The sequence below is a fragment of the Pezoporus wallicus genome, unplaced genomic scaffold, assembly GCF_028554395.1.
Source record: "Pezoporus wallicus isolate ANWC-B61680 ecotype Strahan unplaced genomic scaffold, APGP_CSIRO_Pwel_v1 contig_3952, whole genome shotgun sequence".
In the NCBI taxonomy this organism is placed as follows: Eukaryota; Metazoa; Chordata; class Aves; order Psittaciformes; family Psittacidae; genus Pezoporus; species Pezoporus wallicus.
The window spans coordinates 6,388,715-6,407,407 of NW_026635034.1; the positions used below are offsets into that span (position 1 = coordinate 6,388,715).

Below are 18,693 nucleotides of genomic sequence, written 5' to 3' on the forward strand. Positions count from 1 at the left end.
GCTACTTGCTGCTTTCTGGCTGGTATACTATGTCTTCTTGTGCCCTTTCCCACTATAGTTTACCCCGCTGAAATTGCTTCCACCTTGCTTAAGGTTCTTTTAAACTCGTTCTGCGAAACGGACCACATTTGCTTGGTCTCAGTTTTGTCCTAATTATAAACCTAAATGCAGAGTGGTGACATATTCTATTCCCCTTTTAGCCACACGTTTCTATAAATGCTGACAAGTCAGGAGCTATGATAAACAGCTTCTGCAATTCAAATTGCTGCTGTATTTACAGCAGAACTCCAGCAGATGGCAAAATGATCCACCTTATTTTAAAACTGACAGTGGTTTGAGAGGATTCTGAAAACATAAAGGTACCTTTTTCTTTCCCTTCTCTTTCCCAAAACCGACCAAGACAGTATACTAAAAATGAACTTATACTGCTTGTCAGAATTTGCCCAATTAATTGGGAAGAGACTTTTTAACAGGGCCTGTTGCGACAGGGTGAAGTGTAGCGATTTTAAACTAAAAGAGGGGAAGATTCAGGCTGGACGTGAGGAAGAAACTGTTAACAATGAGAGGGGTAAAAAACTGCCAGAGGTTGCCCACAGAGGTGGTGAATGTGCCATCCCTGCAGACATTCAAGGCCAGGCTGGATGTGGTTCTGGGCAACCTGATCTATTTGAAGATGTCCCTGCTCACTGCTGGGGGTTGGACTAGATGACCTTTGATGGTCCCTTCCAACCCAAACCATGCTACGATTCTATGAACTCACCACTCTATGTTCCCTGGTCCAAGGACATTACATTTGATGGCTGCTGCGCTGCCTCACTGCTACCTTCAGAGTTGCTGGGTTTGCTTTGATTTTTCTCCTCAGATGTTTAAAACACACAATGTCCAAACACACTCTAAGTGGATTTCTTCTGTACAAGCACCGCAAGGTACGTGCATCAACAGTCATGCACATTCCAACATTATTTCACAAACAGTTAAAGTAGGTGATCGAGCCTTGTTTTCCCTGTTACCGTCAGGAACGGTATTACAAGCAGGAGTTTACATTTGAGGTGCACACACACCTGCACCGTGTGCGCGCTCCCACATGTACCGGTGTAAAGGCCCGTGCCTGCCGCAGCGCTCTGTGGTTCGCACACCTGGTTTCCCCTTCTCACGGCTCTGGAAGCGTGCTCACGCGGGCATGAAACGCCTTTACAAGCCTAACGAGTGACACGGACCGGAGCACGGCCCAGCCGCTGCCCGCTCGCAAGGGCAGCCCAGCCCGCAGCGTCCGCACCGAGAGCTTCCGCGGCCCAGAGGCGCATGCGCGGCAAGCGGCTGACGTCGGGCGTTCGTGTGCTGCCGGTAGACGGAGCGGTGCGGCCTGGCCCCTCAGGGCGGCGATGGCGGCTGCCGGTGGCGGTCCGGGTGCGCCCGTGGAGACACCCGCCGCCACAGCCACTGCCGCCGCGGTGGAGGCCGGCGCCGTGCTGCAGCGGGAGCCGCTGTACAACTGGCAGGCCACCAAGGGGTCGCTGCGGGAGCGCTTCGCCTTCCTCTTCTCCAACGAGCTGCTTAGCGACGTGCACTTCGTGGTGGGCAAGGGAGGCCCCCGCGGCGGCGGCGGCGGTGGTGCGGGCGCGGGGGCGTCCCCAGGGCCCGGCCAGCAGCGCATCCCCGCTCACCGCTTCGTGCTGGCGGCCGGCAGCGCCGTGTTCGACGCGATGTTTAACGGCGGCATGGCCACCACCTCGGCCGAGATCGAGCTGCCCGATGTCGAGCCCGCCGCCTTCCTGGCGCTCCTCAGGTCAGGCCGCGGCGGTGGGGTGGGGAGGCTCGTGGGCTGGGGGCAGCGCACAGCAGGGGCGGGTCTCTCCCACCGGTACCGCGGGGCTGTGGCGGGCCTCGCTCGGCCGCTGGCTCATCTCCTCGAGCCGCGGCCCCTCCTGCCTCCTGTCCCCGGAGAGCCCTTCCATTCCCCCGGGTCGCCGGTGTGTACCCGCAGAGGAAGGCGCGGGGAACACGCGTAAGCACCTTGCGGGCTGTACGCAAGGTCACACCGCACGGGGGATGCGGTTTGGTTCCTTCTTTCTCCTTCCCCGGCATCCCTTTCTCCAGAGAAGTGCCCTAACTTCAGAGCAGCCGATTGTGCCTTCAGAAGAGTACTTTGGTAGTGATGGGTGACTGGTTTGTGGTTTTGATTCTGGTTTTAATAAGATGATGGCGGTTAGTGGTTCCACCGAGAGCTGCAAATATGTATCTACCGAATAATAGCTAAGAAGGGACAGCGGCTGTTGCGCCAACCTTTTTCATTTCATACTTCCTTTGAAGCTTTATTCATCTTATTGGCCACTTTTTCAGCTGTGGCAATAAATTGTTGTATCTTTTTACCAGAGTAATACACCCATTGTAATCACACTTCACATACTTTTGGGTGGAGAATGAACATACAGCAGAAGTTAGTAACTGATTTTTACACCCGAACTACCCAAATGAGTGAGACCTGATGTGCACTGATGGCAAAAAGTATGTAAAATGGATTAGTGATTTCTAATTTGGGCAGAATAGGATCTGCTGCTTCTCATGCTCACAAAACCCTTGGGTTTATCTGTCGTCTCTTTTTACTAGTGCTAAATAAAACTCATAGAAACAATTCTGGTAGTTTCTTTGTGCTGTGGTGTGGTAATATGACAAAGCTGCTTAACCTTAAGATTTTTCAGAAAGAAACTCATCTGGTAGGCAACACTTCTATACAAGTTTATAAAATAGATTTCTGTAACAAACATTTGGGAAACAGTAATATTATTGCCTGGAAATATATATGCAGTCTTGAAGCTTTTTGTAATAGGAAAAGTTCCGAAGTCTTAGCAACTTTCTTTTTGTTTTTAACCCTAACAGATAAGAGCAGTGAGAAGAGTCACATAGTCCTTCTAGTAATCATGCACACATGCAACTGATCGGGGTGGGGAAGAATCCACCATGCAGCAGCAATGTCTCTGTTACTGTTAGTAAATGGGCTGTGTTTTGCGGATTCTTAGCAGAGAGGGAGTGGCAAGGTGAAGAGTTTGTGGAGCAGAGTGAGAGATAGTAGGAAGTGTCTTTCAAGCAAAATAGTTTCAAAGGTTAAAAGTAAATGACTGTGCACATCTATGCGTTTGTCTCTATATATGTGGAAAAAACATTGGACAGTAAAAAGTGAATATAATTTAAAAAGTTTAGATAAAAATATAAACACAGAAACAGGTGAGTTCTAACTAAAGATAAGGGTGGTATTTGAAAACAGTACAAGTGAAGGAAGCGATGTTCTTAAGGCATCTTGTGTTGGTAGAGCTGATAGTATGCAATGGGCAGGGGACTTATGTAAGTGAACTGATTATATTTGTGTATTGACTAAATATCACCAGACTAATGCACTGTTGATACCTCTCAGGTTTGATGTTGTCTTTGGTATGAAATACATGGCAGCTTTTTAGGACATTCTTCTGCATTTTTGAGCTTATTTTTGAATAAATATATCTTGCAACACCTTGTTAAAAACATATTTAAGGGGAACTTCTTTAACATAGACCAGTACAGAATGTCTTCCTTGCTCATATACGCTGTTTTTAAAGTATACCGATGATAACACAACTATGTTTGGGGTTATTTTTCTCCTGATGTTAGTTGGGAGAGGCAAGAATTAACTTTGCACTGTTGGCCTCTTCTATCTGTCATTAGTAGATTGGTCAGATATTGATGATTGCCTTTTATAGGACCTGCCTTAATCTCTGCAAAGACCAATTTGAGGTCTAGTGGCTAGAAATTAAGTTGGGATCTTTGAATACACATAGCAAATTAATGTCAAGGTAAAGGAAACATTGAAGTAATGCAAAAGCTTTTAGAGGTTATTCACTAGTTATTTAATGTTCCACAGCTTGTTTCCATTTTATTTACTCATGTGGTTTCTTAAGTCCTATATGTGGTTGATGTGTTTTACAAAGATCTACTGACAAATGCTACTTTTAGTAAGAAAGCCAAAAGAAAAAGATTTTTTTGATGAAAGTTTTTTACATTCTCTTAATGTTCATTCAGTCTGTATGTGTCCAGTGAGACAGTGTCATTTCTTTGTCCTATGATGTAAACTTTCATCAGAATTAGTGTTTTGTCACTAGTTTGTAGTGTTTTGTCATAGTTTGTAGGTCAAGAATTACATTTACAGGGAAGAAAACAGTAGTTAGAACAATTTAACATCTGATGGTCACCAAGTCACTGACATGGACAGTGGGATTGAGTGCGCCCTCAGCAAGTTTGCCGATGACACCAAGCTGTGTGGTTCGGTTGATATGCTGGAGGGAAAGAATGCCATCCAGAGGGACCTTGACACACTTGTGAGGTGGGCTGATGCCAACCTCATGAAGTTTAACCATGACAAGTGCAAGGTCCTACACCTGGGTCGGAGCAATCCCAGGCACAGCTACAGGTTGGGCAGAGAAGAGATTCAGAGCAGCCCTGAGGAGAAGGACTTGGGGGTGTTAGTTGATGAGAAAATGAACATGAGCCAGCAGTGTGCGCTTGCAGCCCAGAAAGCCAACCGTATCCTGGGCTGCATCAAAAGGAGCGCGACCAGCAGGTCAAAGGAGGTGATCCTGCCCCTCTACTCTGCTCTTGTGAGACCTCACCTGGAGTATTGTGTGCAGTTCTGGTGTCCTCAACATAAAAAGGACATGGAACTGTTGGAACAAGTCCAGAGGAGGGCCATGAGGATGATCAGGGGACTGGAGCACCTCCCGTATGAAGACAGGCTGAGGAAGTTGGGGCTGTTCAGCCTGGAGAAGAGAAGGCTGTGTGGAGACCTCATAGCAGCCTTCCAGTATCTGAAGGGGGCCTATAGGGATGCTGGAGAGGGACTCTTCATTAGGGACTGTAGTGATAGGATAAGGGATAATGGGTTAAAACTTAAACAGGGAAAGTTTAGGTTGGATATAAGAAGGAAATTCTTTCCTGTTAGGGTGGTGAGGCACTGGAATTGGTTGCCCAGGGAGGGTGTGAATGCTCCATCCCTGGCAGTGTTCAAGACCAGGTTGGACGAAGCCTTGGGTGAGATGGTTTAGTGTGAGGTGTCCCTGCCCATGGCAGGGGGCTGGAACTGGGTGATCTTAAGGTCCTTTCCAACCCTAACTATTCTGTGATTCTATTCTATGATTCCAATGTGAGATCTGGGTTCGGGGGATTTTTTCGGCTATATCTGTCAAAAATTTAAAATTGGCTACATTTGCCTTCCTTTTTTTTTTTTTTTTTTTCCTGACAGGGGACTCTAAATAATAAATCCATGGAGTCAAAATGTTTTGAAAGAATGAACCAAAACTTTAATTGACAGTACCACTGTAATTCCACTAATACATTGTAGGGTTTATTTTTGCCCCTAGAGGAGCTTGGATAGTCATCTTTGTCTGTGGGCTAAAATCCTAAATGTAAAACCTGGAAGTGGGTAGGGAGCCTTTTAAAATTGGCTGGGGAAGGGGCAAGAACTTTCTTAGAAAACAGTTGTCTGAGCTCAAAGGCTTGGAAATGACCGTGGTATATGTTTTAGCTTCTCATCCAGTATTCCTCCTGCCTGAAGAGTTTTCCCACATGAGACGCAGAGGTTTTTTTGGAAGCAGCTGACTACTTCACTATTTTGGCAGATAAGTCCTTAGAAGCTGAAATAATCAGTTACAAAAGTTTGAATTTGCTTCCCAGTTAAGCAGGGTTTTGTTTTGTTTTGGGTTGGTTTTGCTTTTTTTTTTTTTACCCAGAAAATTAAAGCTGTCTCCATTAGATTCTGCTTTAGGGTTTTGTTTTGTTGGTTTGAATAAGATTTAACTTTTTATTTCATTCACAAATTGCAGGAATTTAACTTGTCCTTTGATCATGGTATAAAGGAAAGCGGCAACATGGCATGAGTTTAGCAGTCCATCTTCCAAATATCTTTGCAGAAGCCTTTGGCAAGCAGCAAATAAAGGGGTAATCATGACTAACTGGAAAGATTCCTGTGTGCTTTTTTAATGGTGAAAATATTTCAGCTGTTGGAAGGATGCTAAGACTAGGGGAGCAGGAAGTGCTAACCTGAGAGGAAAGTGGCATAGTGTGTGAGAGGCTTATGTAAAGTGAATGATTTAGTGGTCACTAAAAGTGTTCTTCCACTCTGCACATACACACACACACACCATCCTCGGTGACAATAAAATTAGTTAATATATAAAGAGCAAGTTGTTTCTGTAAGCCTCTCCAAGTGGAGGAGAAGGAGGAAGGCAAGCAGGAAGGATACATGATCCTGAGCCCTACTGAGTTAAGTGGAGGAGGAACAGTGGTATAAACATAAAGGTGTGCCAGTTCAGACCTGCCACAAATGGGAAATGGGAGAGGTAATGCAAAGACAGACATGAGCAGAGGGATTTTCAGGGAGAAGACACACCTAAAGTTGATGTTTTATGAGTATATGGGCGCATCATGATCATCCATTCGTTTACTTAAGGGAGATGTATTATACAACATCCTAGAGCAAAGGACTTTTATTACCATTTCTCATAGTTTCTACAGCTACCTTTTAACTTTGCAAATTCACACTTAGTTTTTGCAGAAGACTGCTATTTGGCTTTGAAAATCCTGGGAAAGTATTGGCATTGTCAAAAACTTGAAATACTAAACACAGGAAACTGACAATGTGACTTTCGTAATGAATTTGGATGCTTCTTGTCATAAGCTTTCTCAGTTTCAAAGTATGTAACTATATTGCATGTTCTGTAACTACAAGTTGTTACACCCTGTGGTGATCAATGTCTAGAAACAGGTTGTGAGATCAAAAGTGTTCAGTAACTCTATGCAACACACCACCCCATCCTGTCCTGAGTGAATACCATACCAGATGGAGGCCAAAGTCATAGACTAAATGAGCTCAGTGGACATTTTGTGCATTTGTCTACATGTTACAGACCTTCTATGGGGAAAGGGGTAGTTAATGAAGACGTGTGGTGACAATGTGGAACCTGAACATGACGTAAATGGTATGCAATAAGGGATGGGTTTGGCTGGGATAGAGTTGAATTATTCACAGGAGCTAGCATGGAGCAATGTTTTGGATTTGTGCTGAAAGAGTATTGATAACACACTGATGTTTTATTTACTGCTTGAAATGCTGTGCAAATCTTAGTTGTCAGAACTTTAATCACTTAAGTCCTGTTAGTTTGTCATTGACACACTTTCAGTTGAGGAGTGTCTCCTAATGTATATTCAGCCATATAGAAGGGAAGGGGTTGGAGCACAGAGCCTTAAGTGTGTCCTTTTTCTGTTTGGTTGGGTTTTTTTGTTGTTTTGGTGGGGTTTTTTTGGGTTAGGTAAAGCTTATAATGTAGTTTGTGGTAATGCTGGTTTTTTTACAGCCTGTTAATATTCAAGTCTTGCATGATTTGGACTCCATGCTCCTGTAAAGTCAGACAAGAAAGGTTAGGGCATTTTAGGTAGATTTTTTTTTTTTTTTAAATCTTAAAACCAAAATCTAAATGCATTATTCTAGTGCTTTAATGAACAACTTGTCCATTTGTTATACAAAACTGTACCTATGAGATCTTAGTTTCTTAAAAGTTAATTTGTCAGTGACTGTGGCTGTCCAGTCAGCCCATCGTTTTCATCACAGATAATAGTTTATAGCTTTCAGAAATCAGTTCTAAATGACCTGTATGAAACTTCTACTAAAAAAGTTAGCATTTAATGAAACTCATTCTTTCTAAAAGCTGTTTGATGTAAATCCCATTTCAAAAATTAATTTAGAGCATCATCTGCATTTCCTAAGTGATGTGAAAGCTGCCTGTTTGAATAGATTGGAGTATTGTAATGGTAAATATGTACCTCTTGGGAAGTGGCACAAATTTAATGTTGCACACCATGTTTAGTTGGGTGTCAGCAATTATGTAAGAAATGCAAACAATGAAAAATGTTAGTTGAAACTTGAATTCTGTGTTAGTGTTATTTAGATCTTCCCATGTTGTAAATAAGCTTGAGTCCATTACCTTGTCAGTTTTCTTCTGTGAAATACAAACTGCTTATTGTTACATTTTAAAGCCCTTCTAAACATGCTTGCCATTCATTCGTTTCCAGGAGGCTCTGAACAAAAAATATTAAGAAAGGAAAGGTTTGGCCTTCCTTGAGGAGTTTCTGCATTTGCTGGTGTGCCCTGCTTTGTTATGCTCAACCACCTGTGTGTTGAGACAAATGGATTTTTGTAAATCACAAGCTATTCTTGATTATTATCTGAAAAATTGATTAAATATTGCTAAGATTATCTTCCATGTTACCTGTAAGAGAAAATATTTTTTAAAAGGTCATATTTTCCATGATGAAGCTTAAAACAAAACTGATTTTTTTTCTGGTCTCAAATAACAGCTTCTCAGGAAACAGGATTTTTTTTCTCTGTTTTTTGTGGGAGCTCCTATCTTTTGGTTCACATCTTAACTCTAAAATCTCAACCAATCATCTAGCCTCAAGTAGTGGAGACAAGCTTTGTTGTGGTAGGAACAGAAGAGTCAAGGTCATCTGCTTGATGACTCCCTCTCCTCTGAACAGTACAGAGTGGTAACTTTGACGTGTTATCACAGTCTAAGTCCTTGACACTATTCTCCTTGTGGGGAAGCTAGTGTGCACTATCAGTAAATTAAGTTCGGTGATATAGCCTCATAGGCTTATGTATTGATGTTTAGCAATACAGCTCTTGCTAGTGAATCAAAAGAGAATGCATTTGTGTGTTAAGTAATTCTGCAGCTCAGCTGTTGTTTACAGTTGGTAGCTATGTATAACTAGTACAGCCAGATCAGTCTTGGGGAGTAATACATATTTAAAACAAATGTATGCCATTAGGTTAACGTAATACACTTTCTTAAACCCTCTAATTTGCTTATCAATTTGTTAAAATGCTCCATGGTCAACTGTTGCATGTGCATAGTGCAAATCTTTGACCTGTTTTCTAAATGCAGAGAGACTGTTGTGTTGTGTCTGACCTTGTTCTTCTCAAGATACGTGTTTATGGTCTGTATTTTTGTATTGATTTCCAGGTTTCTTTATTCAGATGAAGTTCAAATTGGTCCAGAAACAGTCATGACTACTTTATACACTGCTAAAAAGTATGCAGTCCCAGCCCTGGAAGCACATTGTGTGGATTTTCTAACGAAGCACCTCCGAGCAGATAATGCCTTTATGCTGCTTACTCAAGTAGGTAAATCTAAGCTTAATTTTTGGTTTACTAGGAAGGAAATTACTAAATATTCTTTCAGAGTAGGTTTGCTACCATATAGCCTAATTTATGTATAAAAATTTCTAGTTGATCTGTTAGCATTTTTACAGACTCAGCTTCTTATAAATGTGGAATAAAGGCTTTTCTTTTATTTATTTTTCTTATGCAATGGACTGAGACATTTCAGATAGAGCCAGTTTATTTTACAGAGTATTTGCATTAATTTCTCAATTGTTTTACGTGAAGACTGTGCTTTAGTTCTCTATAGTGGATTTGAGGAGTACTTTTTTTAGTTATACTGCTAAAACTATAAACATAAGCACAAAGAAAAACTTGCATTCAGTGAATTCTCCTTAATTATGTACTTCTTTGAGAATTTAAGTGCTTTTTAAGTTATAAACAAAGACAAATTAACCTGTTTTAATTTAGAACTGTACTAGAGTAAAAATACTTGCTTTTTAAAAATAGTAGTGTGTCAGCTTTATGCTTAAAATGTGTTTCTTTACCTTTAGGCTCGTTTGTTTGATGAACCTCAGCTTGCTAGTCTTTGCCTTGACACAATAGACAAAAGTACTATGGATGCAATAAGTGCAGAAGGCTTTACTGATATTGATATAGGTAAGTTACTTTGTGTGCCCTAAGCATTAGACTTCCGAAGGGAATTGTAGGGTGTAAGAAGACTTCATCACAGTAACCTGGGATAATTTGCCTCTCCCATCTGAGTATATAGAGTTCTAAGCACATTTTATCTCCTTGTCATGGAGATAAAAGCTTCCCCATGCTTCCCCCCTAATCTTGACTCACCTTTGCACCAATGTGATGGCCAGCTGCAGATCTCAGAATTCAAACAGCAGCACCTTCATTACATCAGTGAGTTTGCTGGTGAGCAAAACAGGACACTGTGCATGTATGGTATGTTAATCAGTGCAGGTTTTATTATCCACCCCTGCAGTTCTTTCCTTTGGGTTTCACTCCTAAGCAGGGTTCCAGTGCGTTGGGTCCCTATTTGGTTAGTGCTGGTGCCACAGGGCGCCCACCATGGTAATGCTATGCTTTTGTTAAAGCCAAAGCTTTCACTTGCCAGGTGTTGTGCCTTGTCCCTGAGGGATCCACACCTGCTTTTTGTGTGTAACAGGAATTGTACTGTCCTGTTGCCATATGGTACCCCTCTGTTCCGAGTTGCACAGATCAGGTACGATTTGTGAAATCTCTGTTTAAATAAATAAATAAATAAAATCAAAATTGACGATTTCTATGTTTCGTCCTTTATGAAAAGCTAGCAGTTGTACATTTGCTTACTGAACTTCCTTGATGCTGTATACGTTTTAAGATTTTAATCCCAATTCGGCTAGATTGTGTGGAAAAACTCAGCTGGAGGAAGGTATTGCCAGCTGCTTAAAGAAGTTCTAAAGTCATTGTTAACTCCTGTTCAGTGTGATTTGTACCCAGACTGAGCGTTCATCTCTGCTCTTGCTATAAATCCCAATCTATTGTGACTTTCCAGTATATTTTCTATGACTGCAAACATACCTTGCTTAAATTCAGTGCATTTAAAAATTTGCAAAGAAGACGGGAGAGTCAGAATCTGAAAACATTTTTTTTCAGGTTTGTGTTCTATGAGGATTACTGCACACCTCTACCAATACATACCTGTACTGCATAACAGTACCAATATACTGTTATTCATAAAATAACAGTACAAGTAAGAAATACAGGAAGACCTGCTCTGTTTTTTTGAGAGTACCTTGCCTCACATCCTGTATTCCACCTTCAAGCTTTGTGGATGACAAACACATCAATGTTTAAAATCACTTTCATGTATCTTTAAACTGGTTTTGTGTGCACTGCTGATGCTTGTGTCTATAGCTGATCCAGACTGGCAGCTGGCTACTCAGATGATAATGTGACAGTGTCATCATGAATAACTTGGTTTTTTAGTAGTGTGCATTCACTGCTTGGTCATTTCCAGTTCTGATCTTGCCCTAGCCATGGAAATTCTGCAGGATATTGAATGTCACTGCATAGATTATATATGGTCACACATTTCAGGATTAAGAAGAAAGTTCATGTGCTGTCTTCATAGCCGGAAGTTTAGTTCGTATTAGGATTTTTTTCATTTGGAGTCTGTAGACCATTGGGAGATTTCTTTATACATAAGATGTTTTGTGTTTGATATCTTTCTATGAATGTTAGTGTTTACTTAACATTTTAAGCTTACTTAATGTGTAGTACCGTTACTGGTTTGGATGAGAACTTACCTGGATCTGTTAACCTTTTTTATTTTAGACACACTGTGTGCAGTTCTAGAAAGAGATACCCTTAGTATTCGAGAAAGTAGACTTTTTGGAGCTGTTGTTCGCTGGGCAGAAGCAGAATGTCAAAGACAGCAACTGCCTGTGACATTTGGAAACAAACAGAAAGTCCTCGGAAGGGCTCTTTCCTTAATCCGTTTTCCATTAATGACTATTGAAGAGTTTGCAGCAGGTGAGTTTTGGGGTTCTTTGTCTTACTGGCTTACTGTTAGATCGTATCTCTGCACAGCTCATCTGTGAGTGTTTAGATGCTTAACACTCTATTGTTATCAGTGTCGTACTAGTAAAAGTTGTGATGCACAAATGAAAGCAAAACACTCTTCAGAATATGCTCTGGCTGTTGGAAAATATTGTCATCTTCAGTTTGCCAATATGTGTGGTTTAAATACAACAGTTGGAGTAATTCTTCAAAGCATCTTAGAAATCTTTTCTTTTCACAGGCCCTGCTCAGTCTGGAATCTTGTCAGATCGGGAAGTAGTAAATCTCTTTCTGCATTTTACTGTCAATCCTAAACCTAAAGTAGATTATATTGACCGACCAAGATGTTGCCTTAGAGGAAAAGAATGCAGCATTAACAGGTTCCAGCAAGTGGAGAGTCGCTGGGGCTACAGTGGAACAAGTGATCGGATTAGGTATGGCGTTTGAAACTATTTGAAGGAGAGACAGAGAAGTGTGGGAAGAAAGGGAACAAGTTGCTTAACTTTGACTTTCTGGTGTAAGGCACCGTAACAAACATGCTGGTTATGCTTGGGAGCATTTGGGGTTTTTTTTGTTTCTTTTTTTTGTTTTTTTACTTTTTTAAAAATAACTCGGGCTGTTGCACACATAAAATATAAAGTATCAAAGAACAGATTTCAGGAGGGTTGGGTACATTCTACAGTGTTTGGGTATTAACTGCATATTCCTTTTTAAAATACTAAGTCTTTGATCTGGTTTTATTTTGGAGATACTAAAAAGAATCTCATTCTTTTTTGTTTATTAATATTGAATATCTTGGGGAATTAGCAAAGCTTAAACCTATAAAGCTGATACCTTACAAAGCATTTTCTTACTGTTGAAATATAAATAGAAGGTGTTATTGGGGGGGGAGGGAAGTAATTTTCAGTTTACTTCCCTAGTCTTCAGTGGGAGGCTTTTTCGTATTTGTCTGGGAATGAGGTAACACACCCACCACAGGTGTTTAAATCCCTTTCTTGGCTTGTGTCTTACTAGGTTCACAGTTAATAGAAGAATTTCCATAGTGGGATTTGGATTATATGGATCTATTCATGGACCCACAGACTATCAAGTTAATATACAGGTACAGTATTTTCTGTTTAAATAAGCTTATGTAGAAACTACACTTGTAGTACTGGCAAAAGTTTTAGTATGTATTTTGGTAGGAGCAATAAATAAGCTAGGAATCTAACCTGTGTTTTGTCCCCAGCAGTGGTCATAAGAGGATGACTAGGGAAAAGTAAGAACAACATGAAAATCTTTCTCCCTTTCTGCTGTATTCTCCTGTCCTTCAATCATTTTTAGTATAGGTGTTTCCAGAGACTGATTTTGGTTTCTCCGTTTAGTAGTTCCTGGTGAATCTTCTTCAGGATACTTGTCTGGTCTAACCTTGAATTTGTGTAAGCTTTCTGCAGAAGAATTTTATAGCTTTTTAATCTGTTCAGTTGTGCACAAAGTCTGCTCTTTAGTAAAGTTTCTAGTAATTTGGGAAGGAGATCTTGGATTTGTCATCAGCAACTCTCTGTAATAGGGGACACAACATAGTGACTGCTAAAAAAGCCCATTATGTCATCAGGAAGATAGTAAAAACAAGATAAAAGGTGACATTGTATTGCTGTATGAAAGCCAGGTATGCCCACATCTTGAGTATTGTGTGCCATTCCCAATCTCACACAGTAGAATTAGAAGGTAGAGAAAAAGGGTAATTAAAATGATTAAGGGGCTAGAGCTGCTGCTTTATGAAGGAAGACCAAAAAGGCTAGGACTCTTCAGTTTGTAGGGTAGGTGTGAGCAATGCTTCTGAAAGTATGAGAGCAATGGATAAAATAAACGCAGAACTGTTTGTTATTCACCAAACCCTGGAATATTAGAACTTGGAGACTCTTACTGATACTAGAAGATCAAACCAGGTAAGAGTATCTGCAGTATGCAGATACTGAATGTACCGCTAGAAGACACAGACACCTGCTTTGAATTTGGTGGTATTTGAACATGTTCGTTCGTCAATAGCAGATGCATTAGAAGATTCCAGAAGGAACAGAAGGGGGATGTGCACTGTAGAACACCTAGTAGAACAGTTGCGGATGTGCTGGGGGAACAGACTGCAGAGCCCAGACTTGTGTGCTAACCCAGAGCAACATCTCTTGCCACTGTCAGAGCATATTGGACCATTTGTCTGATCCAACTGGGTATTAATTACATTCTTAGCTCATCTGGTACATGTACTGGGGGTTAGAGGCTTGTCTAAGCCCCAGTACAGAAAGCTTTTGGGGAAGGCTGACATCTGTTCACTACTGATTCAAGTTTTAGGGGGAAGTTTGCATGTTACTGTTACCATAACTTCTGTAAGGTTGCTTTCTGTTTGAGATTTGCTGAAAACATTGTCCCAGCATGGCAATTCTTCTGGTTTCTTCTGCTGGTAAATTATGTACTTGTATTACTGTTCTCTAGGCTTCCATGTTGAAGACCTTATCCTGCTGCCACTCATTTTATATCTTCATGCATGTTTATACCTTCATGCGTATTTATAGGCACCCATGTAGGATGCTTAGCTACTGCTTTGTTGAAAGAATGATTTAGCATGAGTTTTGATGCTTTTAGATAGCTGCTCCTAAGCCTTCTTTTAGCCTGCTTAATTTTACTTTTTATATTTTAATCTGTCAGTTTGGCCCTTTATATTCTAATCTGGATATGACTTCATATTTCCATAGGATGCCCTTTTTTGTTTGTTTATTTCCAGTAATAGCCTTTTGCTCATCAGCCATGCCAGCTTTTTTCCCCTTTTCTCAGGCCTTTCCTAATAGGCGATATCTGCCAATACTGTACTTGGGCATGGGATGTCCTTCAGCAGTCTGCATGCTTCTTATAAGGATTTCATTTTCTTAATTGCTCCTTCTTTTGAACAAGCTTCTTCGTTTTTTCTCTTTTTGAAATGTGTCATAGCTGTGGTGCGTTTGCTTTTGTTCACATGGTAGTGTTGACTCTAAGTGTATTACACACACTGTTACATAGTGTTCCTGTTATGAAATTTTGAATCTGATCTTGCTCATCAGTCAGTACCAAATCAAGGGTTGCCTTTCTTCCTACTGAGCAATTGGTTAGCAAGCTCATGAGATGTCCAGTGATAGCATCTAAAAATGTCATCCCTGCTTCATGTCCTGATATGACACTTGTCTGGTCTGAGCGGGTAATGGAAGATACACTAAAATTGTACATCCTGCTCTTGTAGCCTGATTGATCTCTCTCAGCATGTTGTGGTCAGGATTGTCTTCTATTAATATTGACCCAGCACTGTATTTTTTTCAAGTATGGAATTTCAGTCCATTTGAATTCTCTTTCTTATTGAGATGAGTTTTTATTTGATTCTAAGCTTTCTAACAGGGTATTAGTGTTCTGTGACCGCCACAGTTACCCTATGTTCTGTGTATTTTGTAGCCTGGTACTGTCACTTCACATGGATTTATTAGGTATGTGGGAAATGTTGTGAAAGAATCTGTGACTTCATTTAGGGGCAGAAATTCCATTGTTCCTATCTTGTTTCAGAGACTTCTCGTGTGTGCTGGAACTGCTGTTTTAGTTCATTTCTGGGCATCTTATTAAAATGACAGTTTACTTGGTCTTCTGTTTTCTAGTTGATGATTACTATTCTCTGACCATCCTATACTTAAGGATAGGAATTTTGTGTCTGTCTCTAAATAAAAAAATGTTGTGCCTTTCTTCTTAAGATGTTCCAAACAGAATGTATCTGGAATGTGGTTTTGAAGGAATTTGTTAGCTTTTCACGTTCCTCAGTTTAAAAGCTAACTTGGAAATTCCGTGATTTAAAAGTAGCATCAGTTTCATTTTCTCAAACTATACATTTATGTAAATACATAGCATAGTGCACTAGATAGGATCTTTAGAATAAACCAGTTGGTACTGAGGGCCTAGCAGACATATTATACGTATTTGGAGATTTTTGCTTTGCATTAACTTGTTTGATCCTCTCTGCTAAATTCCCGTTAGCAGATGAGATAGTTTGGCATGCTTCTTCAGCATGTTTGCTGGATGCATTTCATCTGAAAATAATTGAGTTCTTGCAAGGCAAACTAAAACATACTAAGTGGGAATTATCAAGAGATTCACTTGAAAGAGATGCTCCTGAGCCTAATTGAAAGGCTAGTGTACATTTACAGTTCAGATGAAGGCCATCCACCTTATACAGGTTCTCTTTATTCTGAAAGTATCCTCAATTCCTGATGAATCTGAAACTTTCCTGTCACAGTTTTTTCAGACAGGTATTTAAGTCCTGGGTCTACCTTTCGTCTTGGACTTGCATCAGTACTAGCAGAGCTTGAGAGAATTAAACACATAGTACTTGTCTTAAAATAGTGATAACATATATTGCAAATACATCTTTTATGTGAAAGGGGCTTAGGCCTTCAGCACGATAAATGTTAACATTTCTGTTGGTTGTGCCTGGGGGAAGAATTAGAGCACATTTTGCCTAGATGAATTTTGCTTCATCTCATTTGTGCAATATTTAAATTATGGCAATTTAATAATAAATATTAAAACAGATAGGATTCTTGTTAGTGCAGTAATCATGAGAAGTGTCCATGTTACTCTAAAGATCTAATATCCAACTTCTGCAAGAGATTGTTCAGCAACATGGATCAGGATTGCTACCCAAAAGAAGTGAGTTATCTGCTTGTACTGCATCTTAGCTAGTGATTCCTATTTGCCACTTAAAATGGAATATGTAATCTGAGTGTAATTTTTAAACTGAGTCTAGAACATAAATTGCATAAAATATAGCAGCACAAGTTCCTGTTTTCTTTTAAGATCATGTCATTAACTGTTTATCTGTAAAAACTTGTTTTCTAAATTAGCCACAGCCCCTGTATGTGCTTCCCTCATGTGGGCTGTGTAGGTGTACCAAGATCAGCAGATCTAAGTACAGGAGTATATGTAGTATATGAAGGTCAAAAGCTGAATGTGTAAGAGCTATTCTTCATCTCCCAGGCAAAGATTATAACCTGGTTGGAGCAGTGTTGAATCTAGCCCACAGGTTGAACAGCCTGTGTGGAACCCGCAGGCCATAGTTCAGCACTGCTGGGTCAACCCTAGTGGTGTCAGGACATTACACCTACTTTCCAGTCTTGAGATAGCATTATCCTTGCAATTAAACTGGGTGGAGTAGGCAAGTGTTTGCTTGTAATCTTCTAATATGAATACAATAAGAATCTTTCTCAAGCTTATAAACCTAAAAATGCTATTTTCTTGGTTTTGTACAGATAATTGATTATGAGAAGAATCAGACGCTAGGACAGAATGACACCGGATTTAGTTGTGATGGAACAGCCAGTACGTTCAGAGTTATGTTCAAAGAACCTATAGAGATTTTGCCAACAGTTTGCTACACAGCTTGTGCAACGTTGAAAGTAAGAATGTCTAACAGTACAGAAGAAAAATGTTACTTTGGTGCAACAGTTGTTCTTTTCTGGCTCTTCTGATGGGAAAGTGACTTCTAGATCTTTGATTTATTTTTAGTGCTAAAGAAAGATATAGTTAAACTCCACAGTAACTTTTAAGACTGCTGTCGCTTTTCTGTGCCACAGAACAGAATGTGCCTTCCCACTTTCTGGCTGATGTAAGTTAGAATGAGTCCTAATGGGAGTCAATGGTTCTGTGTGGGCAAAAGCGCTATCTAGAATGTGTAATCTGGCAGCTCTCTGTGAAAAAATAAGTTTTAATTTCTTTTATTGAGCATATTCTAACCAGTATAGCTACAGAAAACTAAAAGGTTTGGGTTTTTTTAATTGCCATTTTTGTCACTTTTTATATACTAGCGCTTCAGTATAGGAAAGAATAATTTGTTCTAGAAAAGTATCCCTTTAATGTTATGGATAAATCTATTTATTCAGTGTTTACTCAAAAGTCTTTTAATACTCCTTTAAATATAATTCCCCATATGGGAATCAAAATTTATTTATTACTAGTTGGATAAAATCAAGTGGTTTAAGTCTACTGTCAGAGAATTTTTTTGTTATTTAGACATAGTGTACTCACTTGTGTTATCTGTGATTTTGTATGTGACTTATATGATGTGGGTACAGACATTTTTACTGTTAAAATATCCTAACTCAGTAGTGTTTGAACTTCAATATTTTATGGGTCTTGCTGCCTGCTTCCATTCGGTTGCTGATCTCTTCTGATGTTTTTCAGGGTCCCGATTCCCACTATGGAACAAAAGGCTTGAAGAAAGTGATCCATGAATCTCCTACTGCTAGTAAAACCTGCTTTGTCTTTTATAGTTCACCGGGTAACAACAATGGTACATCAATAGAAGATGGACAGATACCAGAAATAATATTTTATACATAACTTCACATGCTCATCTCAAATGTGTTAGTGTATCAGTGGACTTCAGCTCACTGTTGGCAGCAGTTAAAAAATTATGCTGAATTACGTGAATGTGAGAACAAAACTTGTTTGAGAGGTACCAGAAAAGCTGATCTGTCTGCATAATTCTTGGCAGAATGTAATTTAGCTTTTCCTCTTGACAAAACAGCAAGTGGAATAAGTACTCTGCATATTGTTTTAAATAGTATTTTGTGATTAATTTCTTTGTATTTCCATCCCTGTAGTAAAATGTAGTAAAATTCTTTTTTTCTTGGGATTTTTTTTTTGTTTTTTTTTTTTAACTGGAAAATCCTTACTCATGATGAACTCCTTGTGTATGTTATCCCCAACCTGTCCTAAAACGACAGTAAAGTTGCTGCTGTAGTCCCAGCTTATACTTCTTCACAGTATGACCTCAGAATGACTGTATGGACGTGAATTGCTACTATTTGTTTTGGGGTTTTTTTGTGTGTTTGGTTTTTTTTTTGTTCTTTTGGGGTGGGTTGTTTGGGGTTGTTTTGGGTTTTTTTAATTAATTTTTTTGTTGTTTTTTTTTTTTT

General features: G+C 40.0%; 1 protein-coding gene across 1 annotated transcript; it reads left to right on the forward strand.

The window, feature by feature from the left end:
• The first annotated feature begins 1,349 nt into the window (after positions 1-1,349).
• On the forward strand, positions 1,350-18,329 carry BTBD1 (BTB domain containing 1). The gene is made up of 8 exons (XM_057430897.1): positions 1,350-1,786; positions 9,042-9,198; positions 9,733-9,838; positions 11,507-11,704; positions 11,973-12,165; positions 12,746-12,833; positions 17,026-17,172; positions 17,957-18,329. Exons 1-8 carry the CDS (start codon positions 1,383-1,385, stop codon positions 18,113-18,115), a joined length of 1,452 nt encoding a protein of 483 aa, XP_057286880.1. The 5' UTR covers positions 1,350-1,382; the 3' UTR covers positions 18,116-18,329.
• Positions 18,330-18,693: the final 364 nt, after the last annotated feature.